This window comes from Hylobates moloch, unplaced genomic scaffold (genome assembly GCF_009828535.3).
Source record: "Hylobates moloch isolate HMO894 unplaced genomic scaffold, HMol_V3 SCAFFOLD_14, whole genome shotgun sequence".
Lineage (NCBI taxonomy): Eukaryota > Metazoa > Chordata > Mammalia > Primates > Hylobatidae > Hylobates > Hylobates moloch.
This window is the reverse complement of record NW_026652289.1, coordinates 88,577,250-88,599,890: the sequence shown is the minus strand read 5'-3', so window position 1 is coordinate 88,599,890 and position 22,641 is coordinate 88,577,250. Positions and strand designations below refer to the sequence as shown.

At 44.9% G+C, this 22,641-nt stretch overlaps 1 protein-coding gene across 1 annotated transcript in view; it reads left to right on the top strand.

Moving 5' to 3' along the window:
* OCA2 (OCA2 melanosomal transmembrane protein) overlaps positions 1 to 22,396 on the top strand; it is a 339,630-nt gene extending 317,234 nt beyond the window's left edge. The window contains exon 23 of the mRNA XM_032174444.2: positions 21,957 to 22,396. Coding sequence (XP_032030335.1) covers positions 21,957 to 22,041 — 85 coding nt within the window. The 3' untranslated portion in view covers positions 22,042 to 22,396. The remainder of the gene's footprint in view (positions 1 to 21,956) is intronic.
* Positions 22,397 to 22,641: the final 245 nt, after the last annotated feature.

Here is a 22,641-nt window from a genome sequence, read left to right as displayed (position 1 = left end):
CTGGAGCCCCCTCACCCCCCTACCTCACACTCCCCGCCGCCACACTTGCCTGTGGGTCTGCTCTCTGCTGCTGCTGCGGGCCCTGGTGAGGGGGCTTTGAGAAAGCTGCCCTCATGTTGCCTGGAAAAGTCCAGAGTGGCCCCTGAGCTCTGAGGAGTGCTGCTGGATTAAATAAAGAGGGCGCAGAGGAGACTCCTGCCCCGAGACTGCTGACACCAGGTTGTCCCACGGAGGACATGGGTGCCAAGTGCAGTTGTCAGCCAGAGCCGTGTTCTGGGAAGCTGACCTCAGCAGACGGAGGGGTCTAGTACTCCTTGAGTAGGGTGGAGTGACATCCTCAGAGAAGCGCAGGAGAGAGAGCCTCCACAGGCCTCAGAGGACAGGTGCCTCAGCCTGCCTCCTCCCGTGCCTGCCATGGGGAGGGCGGCCACGGATGCCGGTGTGGGCTGGCCATGTCGAGGAGAGGGGAGATCACACTGAACAGCCAAGTGGAAGAGACATGGGCTGTGCCATCGATGTAACTCAACACATCCTGGGCTGCCTCTGAAGGTGATTAAGCAGGGGAAAATAATTAATACTGTAATTTAGCTCAGCTTTACAGAAGCATCTCAGCAAGTGTGAAGTATTAAGGGGACAGCGGGCACAAGGTGGGAAGATGGGATGGAGCGAAGGAAAGAGCGTAGGGATGGCAGGAGGGAGGGAAGAAGAGATGGTGTGCGGAATGGTTTCTGAGACAAAGAGGCAGACGAGGCCAGTGCCACTGAGAAGGGTATATACCTGCATGTGCACACAGCACTGTGGGCCGGAACCACAGCGAGCCAGGGAGAAACTATTTTAAAATGGAAAAAGACTGGACGTACTGATAGCAACAGAAATTCTAGGATTTCATGGGTGACAGACTACAAAAGCTAAAGAGCAAATTATGACTTCAAGGACTAAACTCAGTGTTGGAGCAAGAGTAGTGCCCAAGAAGATGGGCCAGGAGGTAGCCCCATTCAAGGGCACATAGCAAAGCTTTGGTCCTGGACATTGTTATGGACTAAAGCTTGTCCCTGCAAAATCCATAGCCCCCAGCACCTCAGAATGTGACTGTGTTTGCAGACAGGGCCTTTACGAGGTAGTTAATTAAAATTAGGTCATAGGGCCGGGCCCTCATCCAGTCTGGCCACATCCTTTCAGAAGAGGGGATTGGGATCCCTACACTCACAGAGGAAAACATCGTGAAGACACAGGGAGAAGACGGCCAAGGAGCGAGGCCTTAGGGGAACCCAGCCCTGCCCTGATCTTGGACATCCAGCCTTTAGAACTGAGAGAGAACAGGCTTTTGATGGGAAACCATGGCCTGCAGTGCTTTGTCACGGCAGCCCGAGCTGACGGATGCCAGCCTGCTGACTTTGAAGGACCCGGGGGTGGTGCCTGGCAGGGTGTGCATGGAGCCTGGGACTGTGACCTCACAGGGGTCCACCTGCAGAAAGTAATTCCTGAGTGATGGGTCTCCAAGGGATGCAGCACAGAGTACAAGGAGAGGAGTCATGAGGAGAAAACACTGGAGAGAATCTGCTTCCATAGATTTTAATACCATCTCCATAGGTATGGGATCTGCTTCAGTACAGGAGCCAATGACGTATGAAGTCATCTGAGAACTGGGCGTCTGGGCAGCATGGCCCCTGCAGTTAGAGGAGAAGAGAACACGTGACAGAGGACGAGCTTCACTGATGCAATGGGCAGAGGTGAAGAAAACAGGCTGCCAACCGTGGGGTCACCAGGCCACATTCGGCGTATACCGCAGGGGGCGGAGCTAACCCTGCCACGCGGGCCAGCTTCCTGGTTCACGTGGCCCAGGGCGCCAGCCCCAGAGGGCCCGGCTTCTTATTAATAAACACGCAGACACACACATACACGAGTTCTAAAAACTCCTTTGAGCAAGTGACTGGAGAGAATATCTACAAACCACAAACTAAAGAGGGCTGGATTGCTGTCATTGTCTGCTCAGGCTGCCAGGACAAAGTACCACAGCCTGGGTAGCTCAGACAACAGACATGTATTTCTGTACCATTCGGGAGCCTGGAAGTCCAAGGTCAAGGTGCCAGGAGGGCAGAGAGGTTCTCCTGAGCCTCTCTTGTGGCCTGCGGACGTGGCTGTGCTACATCTTCACTGGGTCTTTCCTCTGTGCATGTGCATCCGACTGCCTCTCTGTGTGTCCAGACCTCCTCTGCTTATAAGGACACCTGTTTTCCTGGATTGGGGCCCCATCCCAAGGGGCTCATTTTACCGTAATCACCTCTTTAAGGGGCTTGTCTCCAAATCCGGTCGAATTCTGAGGTCCCGGGGGCTAGGGCTTCAACATATGGATTCCTAGGGACACAGTTCAGCCATAACAACTGAGAAACCAAAATGGTCTCATGTGTGCTTCAGTGGCTGAAACCCAGCTGGAACTGCTGGCTCAAAGATCAGAGAAGTGGAAATGGTCTACACTGGAAGCTGCCTGTACCACATGAAGGTACTTCCGAGGGACCAGAGGAGTTTCGTCCACACCTGGGTTCAGAGGTTACACTGGCCCCCACTCAATGATGCTGCGTGGCCAGGCACAGCAGAAGGCTCTCAGTGCAGAACATGGGGAGCCCGAAGGCCTCAGATGTGGGCCCTTGAACTTGTGTTATAACATGGACTCTCTTCCTCTCTGCCAGAGAGAGGCGGGGGCAGAGACCTCATCTGGAATGCACTCGATGGGGCCTTCACTTCTATCTGGGGGTGAGGTGACACCAGCATTCAGTGAACAGATTTGAGGGACTTGGTGACAGTCTACAAGCCTGTTTATTGGGAAACAAGTTCTGGGTGGACTTCAGTTTGATACAAGATGATTAAATTAAGAAGGAAATAAACAGTGGCAATAATCAAAACATAGTTGAAGAAAATATACCTGAATAGAAAAAAACCCATAGAAACAGATTATGGAATGTACATGGAAAATATACTTCCTATGTCCCAGTTAACTGAATGATATTTTAACTAAGGCACAGCCTGTCAGCAATTTTAATTACAAAGATAAAGACAGATATCATTTCTACAAGAATTCAGGAATTTTATATGCACAAATAGAAACAAAATTAATAGGACTTCCAACTCCTGGGTATCCAACTCCTGAATAGTCAATGGCAAAGCTTTGAGAGGAAATGGCTGTAATCCCAGAGCTCCAGTTTCAGATCTAGTCAGGTTTCACATGTCTACTAAAGTTACAGAAACCTGTCTGTGTCTGTTATTAACCTCCTGTGTGACCTTGGGTGGTTAGTTAGCCTCTCTGGGCCTTAGTTTCCTTAGCTCTAAGCAGTAATAATAATGCTCCCTATCTCACAGAATTGTCCTGAGGATTAGCTGAGCTAATACTTATGAACCACACAAAATGCCTGATGTAACCACTCACAAATGTAACCTGATATAGTTATCAGATATCATCTTTCTCCAAACATATCTGAACAGATGACATATATTGTAAATAATAAGAATTTAACAAATATAACCTGAGTCTAAAATCTCATGTTGAATTAATGAAGACCACAAAATGTCTTGAGATGTCAGTGAGAGAAATTAAAACTTTCTATTAGGCAGGTCAAAGGCTACTGGTTCATTTATTTATCTTTTGTCACTGAGATATATAGATTTATTCTCATTTTTTTTTTGGCAAATCTATAAATAAAAAAAATAAAAAACTCAAAACCTAAACCAAGATTATATAAAAATAGCCAATAAAAAAATAAGAATGAAATTTCTAACTGGATTCTACTTTAAAACTTTGATCAGAGTAACTTGAGAGAATTAAAACTTGTGAATAAAAATAAATGGCTAATACAACTTAAATAATACAATTGAAACGGTAGAAATATAGAGAATATTTTATAGAGTTCATATTTAAAAATTCAATGAGACAGTCAACATAATAGTTCCAATTGCCAAAAATATTGCATCAGAATATAGAAAATGAATTTAATCAGAAAATATAAGGGGAAATTAATAAACTTCACTGCCATGGAAGACTTTCATATGACACTGTCTCTGAGCACTGAATTCTTAGACATATAGTTCTCTCCATTTTCTTTTTTTCCTTTTTTTTTTTTTTTTTTTTTGAGACAGAGTCTCCCTCTGTCACCCAGGCTGGAATGCAGTGGCGAGACCTCAGCTCACTGCAACCTCCACCTCTCGGGTTCAAGGGATTCTCCTGCCTCAGCCTCCCAAGGAGCTGGGACTACAGGCGCCTGCCACCATGCCCAGCTAATTTTTGTATTTTTAGTAGAGATGGGGTTTCACCGTGTTAGCCAGGATGGTCTTGATCTTTTGACCTCGTGATCTACCCACCTCACCCTCCCAAAGTGCTGGGATTACAGGCTTGAGACACCATGCCCAGCCAGTTCTCTCCATTTTCTATGGAAAATATGCCTTTTCAAGAGTCCACAAAACAGCTACAAAATTCATCATATATTAAGCCAGGAAGAGAATCTCAATGATTTACTAACTGGGTATTTTCCAACATTTCTTCAATTATTTTCCAGTCTTTGACCACAATACATTAATTGCAAAATAAAAATGAGAGGGAGAAGGTGATCCTCTTTCAAAAAGTAAATAAAAAAAGTAACAGTAGTAGAAATAATAGAATTTGCAGCAGTAGTGGCAAAAACAATAATGCACACCATTTCAGGAACATTGACAAAGTACAGAATTACAAAGTATTAAGTCACTACTTTACACATTTTAAATTTCTTAGCAGAAAGTATTGTTTTAAAGGAAGGTCAGGCCCAGAGAGGTTGGCTACTTGTTCAGGACGCACAGCAAACTCGCCTCCCATTCCAGGGCTTGGCTATGATGCCTTCCTCGTGGGCCCGCAGGCGGCTTGCTCAGCTCGGGGAATCACAGCAGCCTCAGAGTTCACGGCAGGCCTTGACGCTGTGCTTGGGAGTAATGTCTAGACTTAGTTATTTTAATTGTTTTCAAATTGAGGAAAAATAATAGGCGAACAAAGTAACACAGGAGAAAAGGAGGAAAGAGCTGAACCACATGAAGGCAAGCATACAAAATTAGAAGACTAAAAATGGCAGAACTGGTAAGCCAGGAGGTGATTTTGGGGGTTAAACATTATTGATAGTAGAGGTAGAGCTTTGGCATCAAGAAAGAGAATGGGAAAGCAAAAATTAACAAAATTAAGTATTTAAAAAGGGAATACAGTAGCAGAGGTAAAGAAGATTAAAGTCAGACTATTACATGCTAATAAAAAATACAGATTTCACACAATGGGTGATTTTCTGGAAAAATATGTATTATTAAAATTATTTTAGAAACTAGTGGAACCAATGGATACTGTCTTTGGGATCTCCCACGCCCATTCTCCTCTCTTTGTCATTAAATTCTTCCTCAACGTGGAACACAAGTCTCAAAGTCACCCCCGCAGCCACCTCAGCTAGACTCGGCCCGCGGCCACGGAGCACCCCCCAGCTGGGCGCTGCCTGGAGAACCCACGCCTCTGCGGAGCGCACTGAGGGGCGGCGCATTGATTTCCGTGCGCGGCTTTTTTTTTTTTTTTTTTTTTTTTTAGGCTACTCTCTCGACCCCAGGGCCTCTCGCAGGCAGGGCCTGTCCTCTCTACAGCGCCGCCCTTTTTCCGCACTGGGGCCATGGAGTGGCAGTAGCGCTGTGACCTTGGCGGGACCGCGGTGGAGAGTGGGGCGATTTGCTGCGAGCAGGAGGACCTGGGGGTGTTTATGGGCCTCAGAAGGTGCGAGGGGACCTGGTGGAGGCCTTCTAGGAGGAGGCCAAGGGGGCATCGCTGCAAGGGGAGGGAAGGAAAGAAGGAAGGAAGAAGGAAGCAAAAAAGGGAGGGAGAAAAGAGGGAGGGAGGAAGGGAGGGAAGGAAGGAAAGGAAGGAAAAGAGGGATGGAGGGAAGGAAGGAAGAAAGGAAGGAAAGGAAGAAAGGAAAGGAAGGGAGGAAGGAAGAAAGAAGGGAAAGGAGGGAGGAAGGAAAGAAGGGAGGAAAGGAAGGAAGGGAGGAAGGAAGGAAAAGGAAGGAAGCAAGGAAGGAAAAAAGGAAAAGAGGGAGGGAAGGAAGGAAGAAAAAGGAGGGAGGGAGGAGGGAAGGAAAAGGGGATGGGAAGGAAGGAAGGAAAGGGAAGGAAGGAAGGAAAGGGAGGGAAGGAAGGAAGAATGGAAGGAAGGAAGGAAAAGAGGGAGGAAGGAAGGATGGAAGGGAGGGAGGGAGAGAGGAAGGAAGGAAAAGAGGAAGGGAGGGAGGAAGGGAGGGAGGGAAGGAAGGAAAAGAGGAAGGGAGGAAAGGAAGAAAGGAGCGGGAAAGAGCTCCCTGGTGTAGAGGGCCGAAGCCACCGCTGTCCATCTTGGATTCAGAGGCCACGGGAGCGGCCAGGTTCTGAGGAGGGAAGTGGGTAAGGACACGGGAGGCCGAGAGCAGCTGCGCTGGGCACCGTGCGTGCCCCTCGGGGACCTTCCCCGGCGGGGAGAGAGGAAGGAAGGGCGAGACCGGCGGCGGCTCCTGTGGGGAGGGTTCTGGAGCCAGCCGGTGGGCGCTTCTCCAGGGCAGCCGGTGTGGACGCTGGTTCTCAGGGAGACCAGACAGGCGGCGGTGAGCCTCTCCTGCCGGCAGAGACAGGCACAGCGCCACACACGGCTGGAGGCCTGAGAAACGGGGCGCACTGAAAGCCTCGCCCGGGCCTGCGCTGCCCGCCCCTGGCCCGTCCCGGCTTGGGGTCCGCGCAGTGTCTCCGTGGCCCCGCGCGACCAGGAGGCCTGCGGACCCCGCGGAGCCCCCGCCCTGAACGCTCCTTCCCTCCGCCCGCCTGGAAACGCTCCGGCTTTGTGTGGCAAATACGAGGATGGGCTTTATTTCCAGGGACCGAGACTTCGTTATGGAACCGAGTTGGGATATTGTATTTCCATGCTTGGTGGTGCTGGGGGCGGGGGGCACTGCAGGCTCTCCAAAAAAGGGGGTCCCTGCCCCGTCTCAGCTTCTACCCTTTCCTCATAAAAGGAGTTAGCTAAGGACTATTACCCTGGGAGACCCAGGAGATGGGGTGTGAGGCTGTTCCGATGGGGGCTGAGGATGAGCCTTGTCCTGAGGCCCAGAGGGGCCGCGCAGAGGCCAAGGCCCTGCACACAGGCCGAGGCGCTGCACACAGGCCGAGGTGCTGGGGAGGGCAGGCCTCAAGGGGTCCATTGGCACAGAAAAGGGACAGCCTCCGTGCCCGGCGGCTTCCTCCGGCCTCCTCCATGGGATTCCTCCGTGGGCCTTCGGAAGTAGAAGTTCTTCCTTCTGCTCAGAATCACGTGTTACCTTTGTAGAAGGGCGACAGCCAAATGGCTTTTCGTTTAAAAACCATAGTTACGGTTTGTTATTAAAGCCTTTTTTTTAAAATTTCGATAGGTTTTAGGAGAACAGGTGGTGTTTGGTTCCACGGATAAGTTCTTGGGTGGTGATTCCTGAGATTTTGGTGCACCCTTCACTTAGCAGTGTGCACTGCACCCAATGTGTAGTCTTTTGAAGAGGAAACATAAACAGGAAGAATGGTTTCAGTCTGAGACTCAAGTAGGAGGCGTCATTAGCAGACACTTCTTTTGGAAGCCAGGCTCCGTTGGAAATGCTCCGGGCACGATTCTGGGGCTGCCCCATTTCCCAGCAATCTGGAAGCCTCGGTTCCTTAGAGAACTGTGTGTCAGCACGGGCAGGTTTTTAACTTAAAACTAAACGCATGTAACACAGGGGCTGTGTGGGCATCCATCTGACGTGTGCATCGTGATTTGTGCTTTGACACGCAAGTGATTTTGCCTTCCCTAACACCGCATAGTGACAGAGCCAGAATGGATTGAAAATCACCCCGGAGGGAGATGAAGGCGTAGGGTGATGCTGGATGTTGAACAAATGCGCTTTTCCTGAGCTTTTGGTTGAGAGTGTTGCCTTGACGAGAGGCTTGGGGTGCAAGACAAGTGGATCTTCTGGGAAATGGAGGCTCCCGGTGAACTCGCAGCATCCGTGTCCTGTGTATCTGGAGTCCTCCTGGCAGCGACAGGAAGTCATTACATCCTCTCTTCAAATAAATCTCCCTCCAGCTGCCTCTCAGCTGGGCAGCGTGTGAAGCACTGAAACTCCAATCAAGCTGCCTGCATCCCACGGGAGGAAGCAACTGGCTCGGCCCCAGAAGAAACAGGCCAGCCTTTGAAGTGCCAGGGAAAGAGCTGCCCGCAGGCCTTGCCTTCCCCTTCAGAAACTCGGGCGTGTGCCACTGTGAACGGGACTGCCACCACAGGGTCCCATAGACAGGGTTATCACTGGTCACTTCTTGACTCTAACTAATGTCAACCCTAAAAAAACAAGATTCATGAAACATGACTAAATATAGAGTTTATTCGAGTCCAAAGCTCGAAGCTAGCCAATCCAGGAGCATAGATTCAACTTGCCCTTAATGTACACTCAGATTAGCTGCAGTTACAAGAGAGTTTTTAAGGAAAAAAGAACTGGCACTTCCTAAGTTGTTACCGAGAATTTACATTAGAATAACATAAGCTACTGATTAGGTATACATTGTTCTTTGTATCACAAATTCCAGGCAGGAGAAGATAATAGGTGAGGCGGCTAGTCGGGAACATAGTGTCTTTAAACAGTTGCTCGTGGGTGCTGGGACAGGAGTGGAGGAGTGACCGCGTGTGACTTAAGTCCCATACTCAATTCTCTCTGGACCTGATAATTTTGCATATCTTACAGAGGTTACACTGCTCAAAGCTATTTTTCTTTTCTCAGTAATAGAGGAATTTTTTTCATGACTTGCAAAATGTATATAAGGAAGAGGCTGCGGTGTGAGATGGTTCCGTAGGGCGGTGGAGCTCCCTCAGCCTGCCTGGCTCAGACCTGCTTTCTTGGCAGGGGCCGCACATCACAGGCATCCACCTGGAAAGATCCATCCCCGGCCGGCCCTCCTGGCGCCGCTCGCGGCTGCAAGTCTGCCTTTCCAACCTCTTTCAGCTGGAAGCCGGGCCTTCCTGGAGCCCTCTGTCCAGCACACTATTCCCCCTTCCCCCACTGCCATTGTGGCTGCTGAGCCTTAAAATGTGGCAAGTCCAAACAGAGGTGTGCCATCGTCATGCGACCCCTTTGACTCCAGTAGGAGTTTTTTGTTTTGTTTTGTTTTGAGCAGCAGCAAGATTTAGTGTGAAGAGTGAAAGAACAAAGCTTCCACAGTTTGGAAGGGGACCCCAGCAGGTTGCCGCTGCTGGCTGGGGTGGCCAGCTTTTATTCCCTTATTTGTCCCCACCCATGTCCTGCTGATAAGTCCATTTTACAGGGTGCGGATTGGTCCATTTTACAGAGTGCTGATTGGTGCGTTTACAATCCTTTAGCTAGACACAGAGCGCTGACTGGTGCATTTTTTTGTTTTTGTTTTTGTTTTTTTTTTGAGACGGAGTCTCGCTCTGTTGCCCAGGCTGGAGTGCAGTGGCGCAGTCTCGGCTCACTGCAAGCTCCGCCTCCTGGGTTCACGCCATTCTCCTGCCTCAGCCTCTCCGAGTAGCTGGGACTACAGGCGCCCGCCACCACGCCCGGCTAATTTTTTGTATTTTTAGTAGAGACGGGGTTTCACTGTGGTCTCGATCTCCTGACCTCGTGATCCGCCCGCCTCAGCCTCCCAAAGTGCTGGGATTACAAGCGTGAGCCACCGCGCCCAGCCTGACTGGTGCGTTTTTACAGAGTGCTGATTGGTGCATTTACAATCCTTTAGCTAGACACAGAGTGCTGATTAGTGCATTTACAATCTTTTAGCTAGACACAGAGTGCTGATTGGTGCATTTTTACAGAGTGCTGATTGGTGCATTTACAATCCTTTAGCTAGACTCAGAGTGCTGATTGGTGCATTTACAATCCTCTAGCTAGACAGAAGAGTTCTCCAAGTCCCCACTCAACTGAAGAAGTCCAGCTGGCTTCACCACTCAATCACCCCTCTGAACAGGACACCCCAACTGCTGTTGGGAATTGGGACTTCCTGCTGGATAGGGGCAAAGAATGGGCCCTGCAGTTGTAGTGTCCTCCAAAGGGGAACTCTTTAGGCCAGTCAAAGGGCCAGGAGGTCGGTCCACGGGTCCTCAGTAGAAGTTGTTAGTTGAGCTCATTTGGAGTTCCATTTGTAAGACCATCTGTAGCTTGATAGCCTTGATCCTAGAGGAAATAATTTGACAAGGAGGTTAAAAATACAGGGCCCAAAGGCGAGTAATAGCAAGATGACTGTCACAGAACCTAGAAAGGGGAGAAGCCATGTCACCCAACTCCAGAGATCGGTATTTGGGACTTGGGACTTCCCGCTGGATAGGGGTGAAGAAGGTGCTAGGGAAGGAGACATAGGGTTTATTGAGGATTTACATACAGGGCGGTCCAGGAACAGTGGGCAGGACAGGAAAATCCACTCCAGTTTGTAAAGAGCAGGCGGGTTACAGAGCATTTTCACTTGGCACCCTCCACCTAGCAACCTCTATTTAGCCCAGAACCAAGGGCCTGGATCCCTAGGGTAGCCTGCCTATGTTCAAGGGATGGCTGGGAGGTGGGTGCCCTCCTGGGAACAGGGCTGCTGGGCTAGGAGGAGACTGTGCCTCAGGGAGGTGAGGCTGCCCTGGTACTGGGTGGGAGTGAGTGGTGAGGACCTGGCCAAAGGTAGGTGACAGGACAGCCTCTGTGTCCATTTAACAAAGCAGAGTTTCAGACGGGGTGCGAGGCTGCCAGAGAGACATTTAACATTCACTGAGCTTCAGGAGAGCTGATCACCCCAGGCCAAGGCCAACACTGCCCAGTGTCCTCACTAAGAAACCCCTCAGGACACAGGTTCCAATTTAGCCCCTGGGAGAGAGACACAAGGCAGTGTCAGTGTCCTTCATAGAGAAGGAGCGAATGTCTGGGTTGGCTGCTCCTGGATTCCTTAGCTGAGAACTCTGAGCACACATTCTTTTTAGAGATGACCATAGGGTCCTTCTCGGGGCATGCTTCAGTGCCATGAGTAGAACATCCATACTGGATTTCAAAGATTTAGTATTTTTAAAATGTCAACTATTCCATCAAAATGTTATGTTGACTATATGGTCAAATAATATTTTGGATATGTTAGGTTAAATAAAATATATTATTATACTTAATTTCATCCATTTCCTTTTACTTTAAAAAAATGTGATAGTTGAAAATTTAAGACTATACAACATATTTATTGGTCTGGACTTCCTTGCATTTTGGATAGAGGCTGACAAGAAGCTGACAAGTTCCTTTGTCAGAGGTGTCTGAACCAGAGGGACTCCATCTTAAATAGGGGCTGGGTAAAATGAGGCTGAGGCCTGCTGGGAAGCATTCCCAGGAAGGTAGGTGTTCTAATTCACAGGATGAGATAGGAGGTTGGCACAAGATACAGGTCACAAAGACCTTGCTGATAAAATAGGTTGCAATGAAGAAACTGGCCAAAACCCACCAAAACCAAGATGGCAATGAGGGTGACCTCTGATTGTTTGAAGAGCTCATTATACACTAATTATAATGCATTCCTGTTCCCAGACCAAACCAAGGGTCGGGCTTCTTATTCTCCAGGCCCAATAATGGGATGCAGATGAACTGGGAAAGGAAAGAGTTTTATTTCTATAACCGGTTATGGGGAGAAGGCCTGGTAAATATCTCCAGACCAACTCAAGATTACAGCCTTCCAGCTATAGCCTTCTAAGCTGTATGTCTACTTGTAAGTGTGATTCATTCATCTAAAGACGTAAGTGATTCACTTCTAATCTATAACTAAGACTTGAGTCCTGAACACCTTCCTCTGGAGCCTCAGTAAATTGACTTAATCTAAATGGGTTCAGGTGCTTGAGTGATTGTCTTGTCTCTTGCTAAATCATGGAGGTTTGGGGAGTTCCTTCAGACCCTGAATAAACTTGTTTGTGGAGGCCTGGGGAGTTTCTTCAGACCCCCAATAAAACGTGTTTAATCGTAAACGGGTCCTGTTAAGAATTCCCTCATTACCTTGTCATGCTTCAAGGCCCAGGAAAGGCCTGGACAAAACTCTTAGTGGGCTTTTTTTACGTTCCATTGTTTGTATAAGGACACTGGCTCTCTCAGCTTTTGATATTGAACCTAACCACTCAGTCAGTGCTGAGACAGTTGTTATGGAGGCCTGCGTCTGTGAGACCTGGCCTGCCACACTCACCTGGTAAGAGACACACCCACCAGCACCTTGACAGTTCACAAATGCCTTGGCAACATCAGGAAGTTAGTCTATACAGTCTAAAAATGGGAGGAACCCTCAGTTCTGGGAATTGCCCACCCCTTTCCCGGAAAACTCATGAATAATCCACCCCTTGTTTAGCATATAATCAAGAAATAGCTACACGTATCCTTAGCCCAGCAGCCCAAGCTGCTGCTCTGCCTATGGACTAGCCATTCTTTATTCCTTTACTTTCTTAATACACTTCCTTTTGCTTGACTCTATGGATTCACCTCAAATTTTTTCTTGCGCAAGATCCAAGAACCCTCTCTTGGGGTCTGGATCAGGACCCCTTTCCTGTAACTCCTTCACCTTCCCAGGACCTGATATTCTTAGCGGCAGCAAATGTTTTCAGTAAGGGTGAATACATATTTCAGGCTTTGTGGACCACAAGGCCTCTGTCCAGCCACTCCACTGGACTCTGCCTTGGTGGCTCTGGAGCGGCCGTAGACAGCAAGCAAATGCATGGGCGGCTGCGTCCCAGTCCCAGTGGAGTTTCCTCACAAGAAAAAGGTGGTGACCACATTTGGCCTGGGGCTGTAGTTTGTTGGCTCCTGGTCTGTAAAAAGGGAGTAGTTTACCTTGAGTTGTCTTTGGACTGGAAGGGCAGATTTTCATTCATGGAAGCCCTACTGTGTGCATCTTTATGAGATAAGGGCTCTTTCAGGGATCTTGTGGCATGTGTAAAATGCCTTTCAGTGTGAGTGTTATTCTTTGCTGGCTCACGGTAACCCTGCAAGCAGATGATGAAGCCAAGATATAAAATACTAGAGCTGGCATTTGATGCCAATCTCCTCTCCCTCCTGCCTCTCCTTTCTCCCCTCTATTTTCCCCTCTCTCTCTTTCCCTCTATCCTTGCCTCTGTGCCTCCTTCTTTCTCTCTCTCTCCCCATCTCCCTCCTCCCTCTTTCTGTACTTCCTCTGATCCCTCTCCCTTTTTCCTTCTGTCTCTCTCCCCCATCCCTTCTGTTTCTCAGTGCCTTCTATTTCTCCCTCTGTCTCCCTCTCCCTCTCCCTTCCCTCCTACCTCTCTCTCTCTGTCTCTCTCCACTCTCCACTCCCCAACTCCCCAGTGGCTGGGTTGGAACCTGTGTCCTGAGGGGTTTCTTAGTGAGGACACTGGGCAGTGTTGGCCTTGGCCTGGGGTGATCAGCTCTCCTGAAGCTCAGTGAATATTAAATGTCTCTCTGGCAGCATCGCACCCTGTCTGAAACTCTGTCTTGTTAAATGGACACAGAGGCTGTCCTGTCACCTACATTTGGCCAGGCCCTCACCACTCACTCCCACCCAGTACCAGGGCAGCCTCACCTTCTCCCTGAGGCACAGTCTCCTCCCAGCCCAGCATCCCTGCTTCCCAGGAGGGTGCCTGCCTCCCAGCCAGCTGTGCCCTGAGCATCTGCTGCCTGTCTCCCCACAGGAAGGGCCCTCCCATAGCCAGGGACATCTCCATCACACCAGCATCGCAACCACTCACAGCAGCCGCATCATTGCCCACTTCCCTAATGGCTAGTGATGTGAGGCATCTTTTTGTGTGCTGGTTTTCCACTCATATAGCTTCAGTGAAATGTCTCCTCATGTCTTTTGCTCATTTTCTGATTGGATTATTTAGTGTTTTTACCGTTGAGTTTTGAGATCTCTTCATATATTCTAGATAAGAATCCTTTGACTGGTCTATGGTCTGCAAATGTTTTCTCCTAGTCAGTAGCATGTCTTTGTACCCTCCTAGCAGGGTCTTTTATTGAGCAAGTGTTTTAAAAAATATTTTTATTTTGATGAAGTTGATTTTATCAATTTTTTTTTTCTTACAGAATCATACTTTTGGTGTCATGCCTAAGAACTCTTCACTAAACTGTAGCCCTCAGATTTTTATCCTGTGTTTTCTTCTAAATGTTTTGTAGTTTCACGTTTTGCATTTAAATCTATGATCCATTATGAGTTAGTGTTTGTATAAAGTGTGAGGTTGAGGTTGAAATTTATTTTCTAACATTTAGATACCCAATTGCTCTATAAGTATTTGTCAAAAACGGCATCCTAAAGTGTGGTGTATATGCTCAGTGGAATACTACTCAGCCATAACAAGTGAAATCGTGTCATTTGTGGCAACATGGATGGAACTGGAGGTCCTTTTCTTAAGTGAAACAACTCAGAAACAGAAAGACAAATACCACGTGTTCTCACTTATAAGCAGGAGCTTAAATAACATGTACATGTGTTATCAGCATGAGATTTTTGGCTCTCAATGTAATAGAAATTAACACAAGCCTAGGCAAACTGTTTTTAGACAAGGTCCATTAAGACTTAGGCCCAGAAAGGTTGGGCATAAGGGAGATTTAGCACAGGAACAAAAGTTACCTGGCTGACACCCTGAGGGGAGTGCATTGTGGTTTCTTAAGGAGGGTGACATGCATAATTCGTGAAGTAGGTAAGCATCACTGAATTTGCAGGGTGGAGTGCGTGGGTGCACAGGCTAGTAAGGGGGCATGCTAATCCATATGTCACATGATTAGAAAATGGCAGATAAACCCCTCCCTGGGTGGGGATTTTAGTATTATAATTAAGTCATGGGTTAAAGATGGCTCATTATTCTGCTCTTAGGTACATGCTGGTGATGGGGTTAACTTTCTTGAGTGAGATTTATGTTAGGATGTTGCTTATTTTAGGTTTTTGAGGTCCTGCAGTCAGCAGGTATGGCACCTTGAATAAGATTTATGGTGGGAAGCGGCTTATCTCAGTTTCTTCAGACAGCTTGCAAGGTCTGGTCAATGGGCATGTATGGAAAAATACCATAGTGGAGGTGGGCTGAGTCCTGTGTCTACTCTGTCTCACATGGACATAGAGTATGGAATAATAGACACTGTAGACTCAGAAGGGTGGGAGGGTGGGAGAGGGTGAGGGATGGGAAATTACTTAAAAGTACATTATTCTGGTGATATTACACTAAAAGCCCAGACCTCACCACTATGCAATATGTCCATGTTATGAAACTGCACTTATACCCCTTACATTTATACAAATATAAAGAAAGAAAAGGCTATTCTTGCAAAGACTCACTTTTGCATCTTTTTCAAAAATAAGTTGGGCATGCTGGGCATGTTGGCACCTGTAGTTCCAGCTGGCTGGGAGGCTGAGGCAAGAGCATCCCTTGAGCCTGGGCAGTCAAGGCTGTAGGGAACTGTGATGACGCCAATGCGCTCCAGCCTGGATGACAGAGTGAGACCCCATATCTTAAAAAAAATAAGTTGGGCATGTCTTTGTGGGTCTGTTTTCAGGTTCTGTGTTCTGGCCTATTGATCCATGTGTCTATATCTGCATCCGTGCTGTATTGCCTTGATTACTGGTGCTACATAGTAGACCTTCATGTTGGATAGAGTGGGTCTCCCATTCAATTCTTCTTTGTTAAGATTGTCTTTGCTATTCTAGAGCCTGTGCCTTTCCATATACATTTTAGGATAAGCTTGTCTATGGCTAGAAAAATTCCTGCTAGGAATTGCATTAAACCTAGAATCAATTTGGGGCAAATTAACATTTTGTCTATGTTGAGTCTTCCATTCATGAACACTCTATGTCTCTCCATTTATCTGGAACTGCTTTGGGTTTTTTTTTTTTAATCACCATTTTGTAACTTACAGCACACAGATGCTGGTGTGCTGTAAGTTACAAACACGATTTAAGTTTAAAACAAGATTTAAGTTTATGCCTAACTGTTTAATTTTAATTGGAGTGATTTTAAGTGGTATCATGTTTTTAATTTTAATTTTTATGTATTCATTGGTAGTATATAGGAAAAAATAAGGTTTGAATGTTGAACTTGTGTTGCAGTCCTTGCTGAACTTACTGCTCACTGATTAGTTTTAGAGGGTTTTGTTTTGCTTTTTTTTTTTTTCTATTTCCTGGGATTTTTTAATGTAAACTATCATGTCATCTGCAAATAGAGAGAATTTTATTTCATCTATTTTGGTCTGCGAGTCTTTTGTCTTATTATACTGACTAGGGCTTTCAGTACTATGTTGAATAAGAGTGGTGAGAATCCTGTGGGGGGGAAGCATTCAATTCAGTTTCTCATTATTAAGTATTATGTTAGCTGTAGTTTTTTCATTTGCTTCCTTTTCCTAGATGATTTTCTTTATAGGGTTGAGGTAATACAGGGATCATAGAATAAGTTAGAAAATGATGTTCCCTCCCCTTTTATTTTCTGGAAGCATTTGTATAGAATTAGTGTTAGTTCTTTAAATATTTCACAGAATTCACCAGTGAGACAATCTGGCTGTACAATTTTCTTTTTTGGAAGGTCTCTAACTACCAGTTTAAATTCTCTAATATATATAGGGTGATTTAAATTATTTCATTCTAGTTGTTAAATGTATATGTATACAATTGTTAATAGTACAACAGTAGTTAATATGAGAAACTTTTAATCTTTTGATTAAACCCTGAAGGTTTTTTGTGATAACTCCTGTTTCATTGATACTGACCATTTGTCTTTTTTCTCTTTTTACTTGTCAGTCCTTCTAGAAGTTGGTTAATTTTATTGATCTTTTTAAAAAAATCAACTTTGTTTCATTGATTTTTCTCCACTGTTTTCCTATTTTTAAATTCGTGAATTTATGCTCTTATCTTTATTATTTCTTTTCTTCTGCTTGTTTTTGGGTTTATTTTTAAATTCTTTTTCTATTTCCTAAAGATGGGAACTTCAATTATTGATTTAAGACCTTTTCTTTTTTCTAATATAAACATTTAGTGCTATACGTTTCCCTCTCAACAAGTGACATGTTAGCTGTAGTTCTTAATTTGCTTTCTTTTCCTAGATGATTTTCTTTATAGGGTTGAGGTAACATAGAGATCATAAATTAGAAAATGATGCTACATTTTCATTCAGTTCCGTGTGTTTTCTTTTACTTTCCTTGTGACAATCTCTTAGATCTATGAATTATTTAGAAGTATAATATTTAATTTGAAAATGCTTGGATAGTTTCTGGTTGCCTTTCTGTTACTGATTTCTTATCAAATTAGCAAATCAAATCAAATCAAATTTGAAATCAAAATTAGTTTGATTGCTTATGGTAAGAAAAAAAACCCTCTGTATAATTTTAATTCTTTTAAACTTGTTGATGTTTATTTTTTGGTCCAGGATATGATCTGTCTTGCTAAATGTTTCTTGGATGCTGAAAGGAATGTGCATTCTGCTGTTGCTGCCTGGAGCACTCTGTAGTATCAGCAAGATTTGATTGCTGGAAGATATTGTTGAGTTCTCTCTGCTGAATTTCTTTCTAGTTCTTCCATGAATTACAGAGAGAGAGAGTAAAAGTCTCCATCTATAATAGTGGATTTGTCAGTCTACAGTCCATTTGTGCATGTGCCACTTTCTCTTGTCATTTACTTTCTCTTGTCATTTTGTCAGTTTTTGTTTCAATTTTTCAGCTCAGTTATTTGGTGAATACACATTCAGGATAACTATGATCTCTCAGTGGATTGACTGTTTTATCTATGTGTAATATCCCTCTCTGCCTTGGAAATGTTCTTTGCTCTGAAATATACTTCATGTGATATTAATATAGCCATTCCTACTCTTTTGATTACTGTTTGCGTGGTTTATCTTTACCTGTGCTTTTACTATTTTGCTATTTATTTTGTGTCAACCATCAAACATAATTTAAAAACTCAAGATGAAAAGGAAAGTTTATCATATTTAACAGTGCATTTGCTCTTTCTTTTGTTCTTCCTCCCTGATACTCCAAGATTCCTTCTTTTTATCATTTCATTTCTATTTGAAGACCTTCTTAGCAGTACTTTGAGGGTAAGTCTGCTGTTCTTCTAGTTTTTCTTCATCTGAGAGTATCTTGAGTCTCCCTTTATTCCTGAAGGATATTTTTGATGGATATAGAAATTGGGGTTGATGGATCTTGTCTTTTAGCAATTAAAAATATTGTGCCACTTTTTTCTGGCCTCCATGGTTTCTGAGGAGAAACTTATAGTTTTTCTCTATAGCTAAATTGTTATTTATCTCTCACTGCTTTCAAGAAATTATACCTTTCTTTAGTTTTCATGAGTTCGATTTGTTGATTGTTGTGTCTTGGCATAGATTTTGGGGGGTGCCTAGCCTTTTTAGGATTTTCCCAGCTTCTTAAATCTCTAGGTTTATATCTTTTACCAATTTTTTAATCATTATTTCTTTGAATACTTTTTCATCCCTGCCCTCTTTCTCCAATGATAGAAATGTTAGATCTTTTGTTCATGTCCCACAGATCCCTGAGGGTTGGTTCCTTTTTTTTTTTTAGTCTTTTTTTCATTTTTCAGATGAACAATTTCTGTTGTTGTATCTTCAAGTTCACCGATTCTTTCCTTTATACTCTCCATTATATTATTGTGCCCATTCCGTTAGAGTTTTACTTCAGTTGAACTGAAGAATTTCCATGTGGTCCCCCTTTATAGTTTCAATTTCTTGTGTGAGACTTTCCATTTTTTTTTCATTTATTTCAAGTGTGTTTGTCATTGCTTGTTGAAGAATTTTTATGGTAGTTGCTTTGAAATCCTTTTAGATAATTTCGACGTCTGTATCACCTCAGTATTGTCTTCTGTTGATTGGCTTTTCTCATTCAATTTGAAACACCCCTGGCTCGCAGGATCCCCATGTGGTGTCATGTGGTCTCTGCTGTTACCACAGGAGAGGGGCTTGCTACAGCCTGGTGAGTGTGGAAGTTCCGGTTCCCACTTGGCCTTCACCAAGGAGCCTATTTTTTTTTTTTCCTGTGGAATTTGGCAGGAGCGGTTATTATCTAGGAGTGTTATGTCTAGCTTTAGTGCCCTTTCCTGGCTTTCTGGCTAGGGAGAGCAGACTTCTCTTGGGGCTGTTTGTTTTCTTTCTAGTACCCACTGACATATCAGCTTCCCAGCACCTAGTCTAGGATATATGAGGGGAAACAAAAAGGAAACCCACCTCCATGCCATTCTTCGGGATCCCAAGGTCCCCAGCTGATCTGCCTCCTCTTCATCTTTACGGTCTCCTTATGCTTGTTTTCTATAAAATGCCAGGCTTTTAGCTCTGCTTAGTGGGAGGAATTGGAAGAAATGCATCCACTTCATCTTGCTTGAGAACTAGAAGCCTGCTTTATCGTCTTTAATTTGAGAGTAAAATTACCTTCTCCAGTAAACCCTTATGTATTTGTATCGTTAAATTCCTTACCACCAAACACAACTCATGCACCAGGGAGGTGCTCCAGACTTACTCTGTGATTTTGGGCACTTTGTAATCCCAGTCAGCATGCACTTCGGGGCAGGTGTCCCGGTTTGTTGTGTCTATGCCAAGACACAACAATCAACAAATCGAACTCATGAAAACAGGTGTCCAGGTTTGCTAGCACTGGTCTGTGGCTAAAACTTGTTGAGGGCTCATTATGTGGCCAAACACTGTTCTCACTGTTCTAAAGGATTTATAAGGGTGAACTCATGGAATCCTCATAGCACTCTTAGGTACTGTTATTACCTTCATTTTATAGATAAAGAAATTGAGTTATGGAGACATTTAATACTTTTCCAAGGTGATACCACTGGGCAAGAGCAGGATTGAAAACTAGAGCCCTAAGCTAGTGTATCGTAGTACCTGTCTCTGTTGGGAAAATGCATTTGGGTTTTGAAGCCAGAAGAATATTCCAAGACACCATCTCTGCCTTTTACTGGTGGTGGCCTTTGTCAAGTTCCCTACTATATGCAAGCTTCAGTTGCTTCATCTATATAATAGGGGTAACATTACATGCCTCACCATGTTTGGGAAATAATAGATAACGTCAACGTCTAGTCTATGAGGCCCTTAGCATACAACAGATATTCAGTAAGTCATTTACCTACTAATGGCAGGTTGCCATTGTTATGGTTTATCCATGTCCACAGGGAGGCAGCATATGTAGTGATTAGGAGTACACACTCTTAATCACTCTTAATCACACAGTCTAACTAGAGTTAGACTGATGTATTTGGATTGTCACACCAGAGCAAACTAGCTGAGAGACCCAGGCAAGCCTGCTTACTTCTCAACATCCCACCTCTCCAGTAGGTGTGATGATGCCAATTCCAGAAGGCACTGTGGGCAGCTGAGAGGCTCCTGTGCATGGAGAGTGTCACAGTGACTAGATGTTGTAAGGGAGAGTAGGGTTTCCGATGGGTCTGAGTGCTTGCATCAGTTCTGGGTGAAATGAAAATGTTTGGTGATGCTAGGTGACGCTTCTTCTCTGTGTTGGTGCCATCCCCGAGACATCAGTGGCTCTCACTTGGGAGCATGGCAAAACCACCCACCAGGAACTTTCTCCAGTCTTGGGCTTCTTCTCAAGCAAGGTCTGCTTTTTGTGGAATTCACCCCTTGGCAAGGCAAATTTGCTTCTAAAACATGGCCAGGTGTCTCGGCACCCAGATTGAGATTCTCAGCATCTTACCTGACACTGACTCACTCTACACAATCTGTCACAGAGGAACGAAGGCTTTGTGCTTCCAGGAAGGCTTGCAGTGATGTCTGTGATGCCTGGAGTTGACCAGACACTGTCGTGGGTTGTGTTTTTCCAGAACTCAATGATCAGGGCTGACATTTTGCAAACATGTTCAGCTATTTTCAAAAACAAAGTTGATAAAGTTCAAGAAATTTAAGTAGTTTTCCCAAAATATGTTCTGTGTTTCTTTTTGTTTGTTTTGTAAAATAAAATGTGTTCAGAAGAGAAGCCAAGAGAATCCTACCACTTTCTTGAAATGCCCAAGTCTGCTCTATAATTTCGGGAGCTGTCTCGCTCATGGAATCGGTTTTTGTGTTTAACTGTAGCTCTGTTGAGGAACCCTTGCTGTAGCTCTTTCTGAGTAGCCTCTTCTTACACTTATGGCCAGGGAAGAGAGAATGTCTTTATAATTACCACATGCTAGGCTCTTACTGCTAAAACTTAAGCCTTTTGAAACCAAAATTGTAACATTTGCAGGGGCTTCCCTTAGTGATCAGGCAGCACTGAGCAATGGCTACAGAGCATGCATTACCCATGCCAAGTGGCATCTGTCAGTGCTTGGAAGCTGGGGTAGGAATTTGTGGAGATGCGGGTACATTGGAGGAGGCACACAATGAGGGATGCTTCCGTCTCCTCATGACTGCTTTTGTATCTGTGCATACCCTCCTTGTCTACACGTCGCATACCTCACCGACTACAGAAGAAAAACTTCTTCTTCCCTCTGCCTTTCCTTAGACAACAGTTGACCTTACTTTCCAACACTGCTTCTCAAGCTCTCCTTGGCCTTAAGTGTGAGGGACTTCAGGAGGCTGTGGGAAGGTGGGATCTCTAGGAAATCTCCAGAGAAGAAAAGTTGGAAGATGACACAAGTAGAGGAAACATCCAGAGATTTAAATGGTGGCCCAGCACATGGCATTGAAAGATCAACAGTCTAATATTATAGATGAACAAACAGAGGCTCCATATAGCCATTAAAAATTTGAGAAAACCTTAAGCAGGTCTCAAATAAAATTGCACACAATGGAGGATGTCTAATAGAAGCATGAATTCACATAATTTAGTCTAAAACTAACTTTCTGATTTATAGAAATAAAAGGTAGTGGACATTGTGAAAATGCAAAGGTGCTAAGGCCATGTTCTCATGAGCTATGAGTCCATATCTCATGGGGCTGTCCAGATTTCAGATGCCATAACTCATTTCTCTTTGTATTTCAGGTTGGGCTTCCCAATGATGGTTGTGTCCTGCACTGTTGGGATGTGTTATCTCCTTGTGGCTCATGTGGTGGTGGGATGGAATTAATAGACATCCATCTATTGCTCGAAGACTAAAGGAAACTTCATCCATCACAACCCGTCAGTCATAAAACTACCCTGACCCCACTGTTTGGAGAAGAAAAGGTGCTTACCCTGGAGATGCTACGGAGACACAGTGGAATAGACCTTGACACTAAAACTCTAATTCCAGCAAATGTTGGAACACCATGGCCTCCTCTGTGTGTCCTTTCTCCCCAAGGACAAAATGTAGAAAAATGTGAGATAAGTTACTCAAAATTCCCCTCCAGAAAAATACGTATGTTTCAAAACCCTTCCTGCTATACATAGGAAAAGACACACATCCACCCAAAATTGATTGTGCTGTTTAATTGTCAATTCTCCTGAGGCTAAACACAGTTTGTTTTTCTTGTAATCACTTTTCATGTTAAAATAATCAGCATTCAAATTGTATGCTCTCTGAATATAGACTTTCTGGGAAAAGGTTTACTGCTCATAAGGAAACATTTTATATATTAAAATAAACTGTTCCTTGATAAAAGGCTTTGGAGTAGTTTATATTATATAAAATTGCATTTTATCCACTTATATTTTTCTCTGCAGTTTTAAAGTTATTAATTAAAAGTCC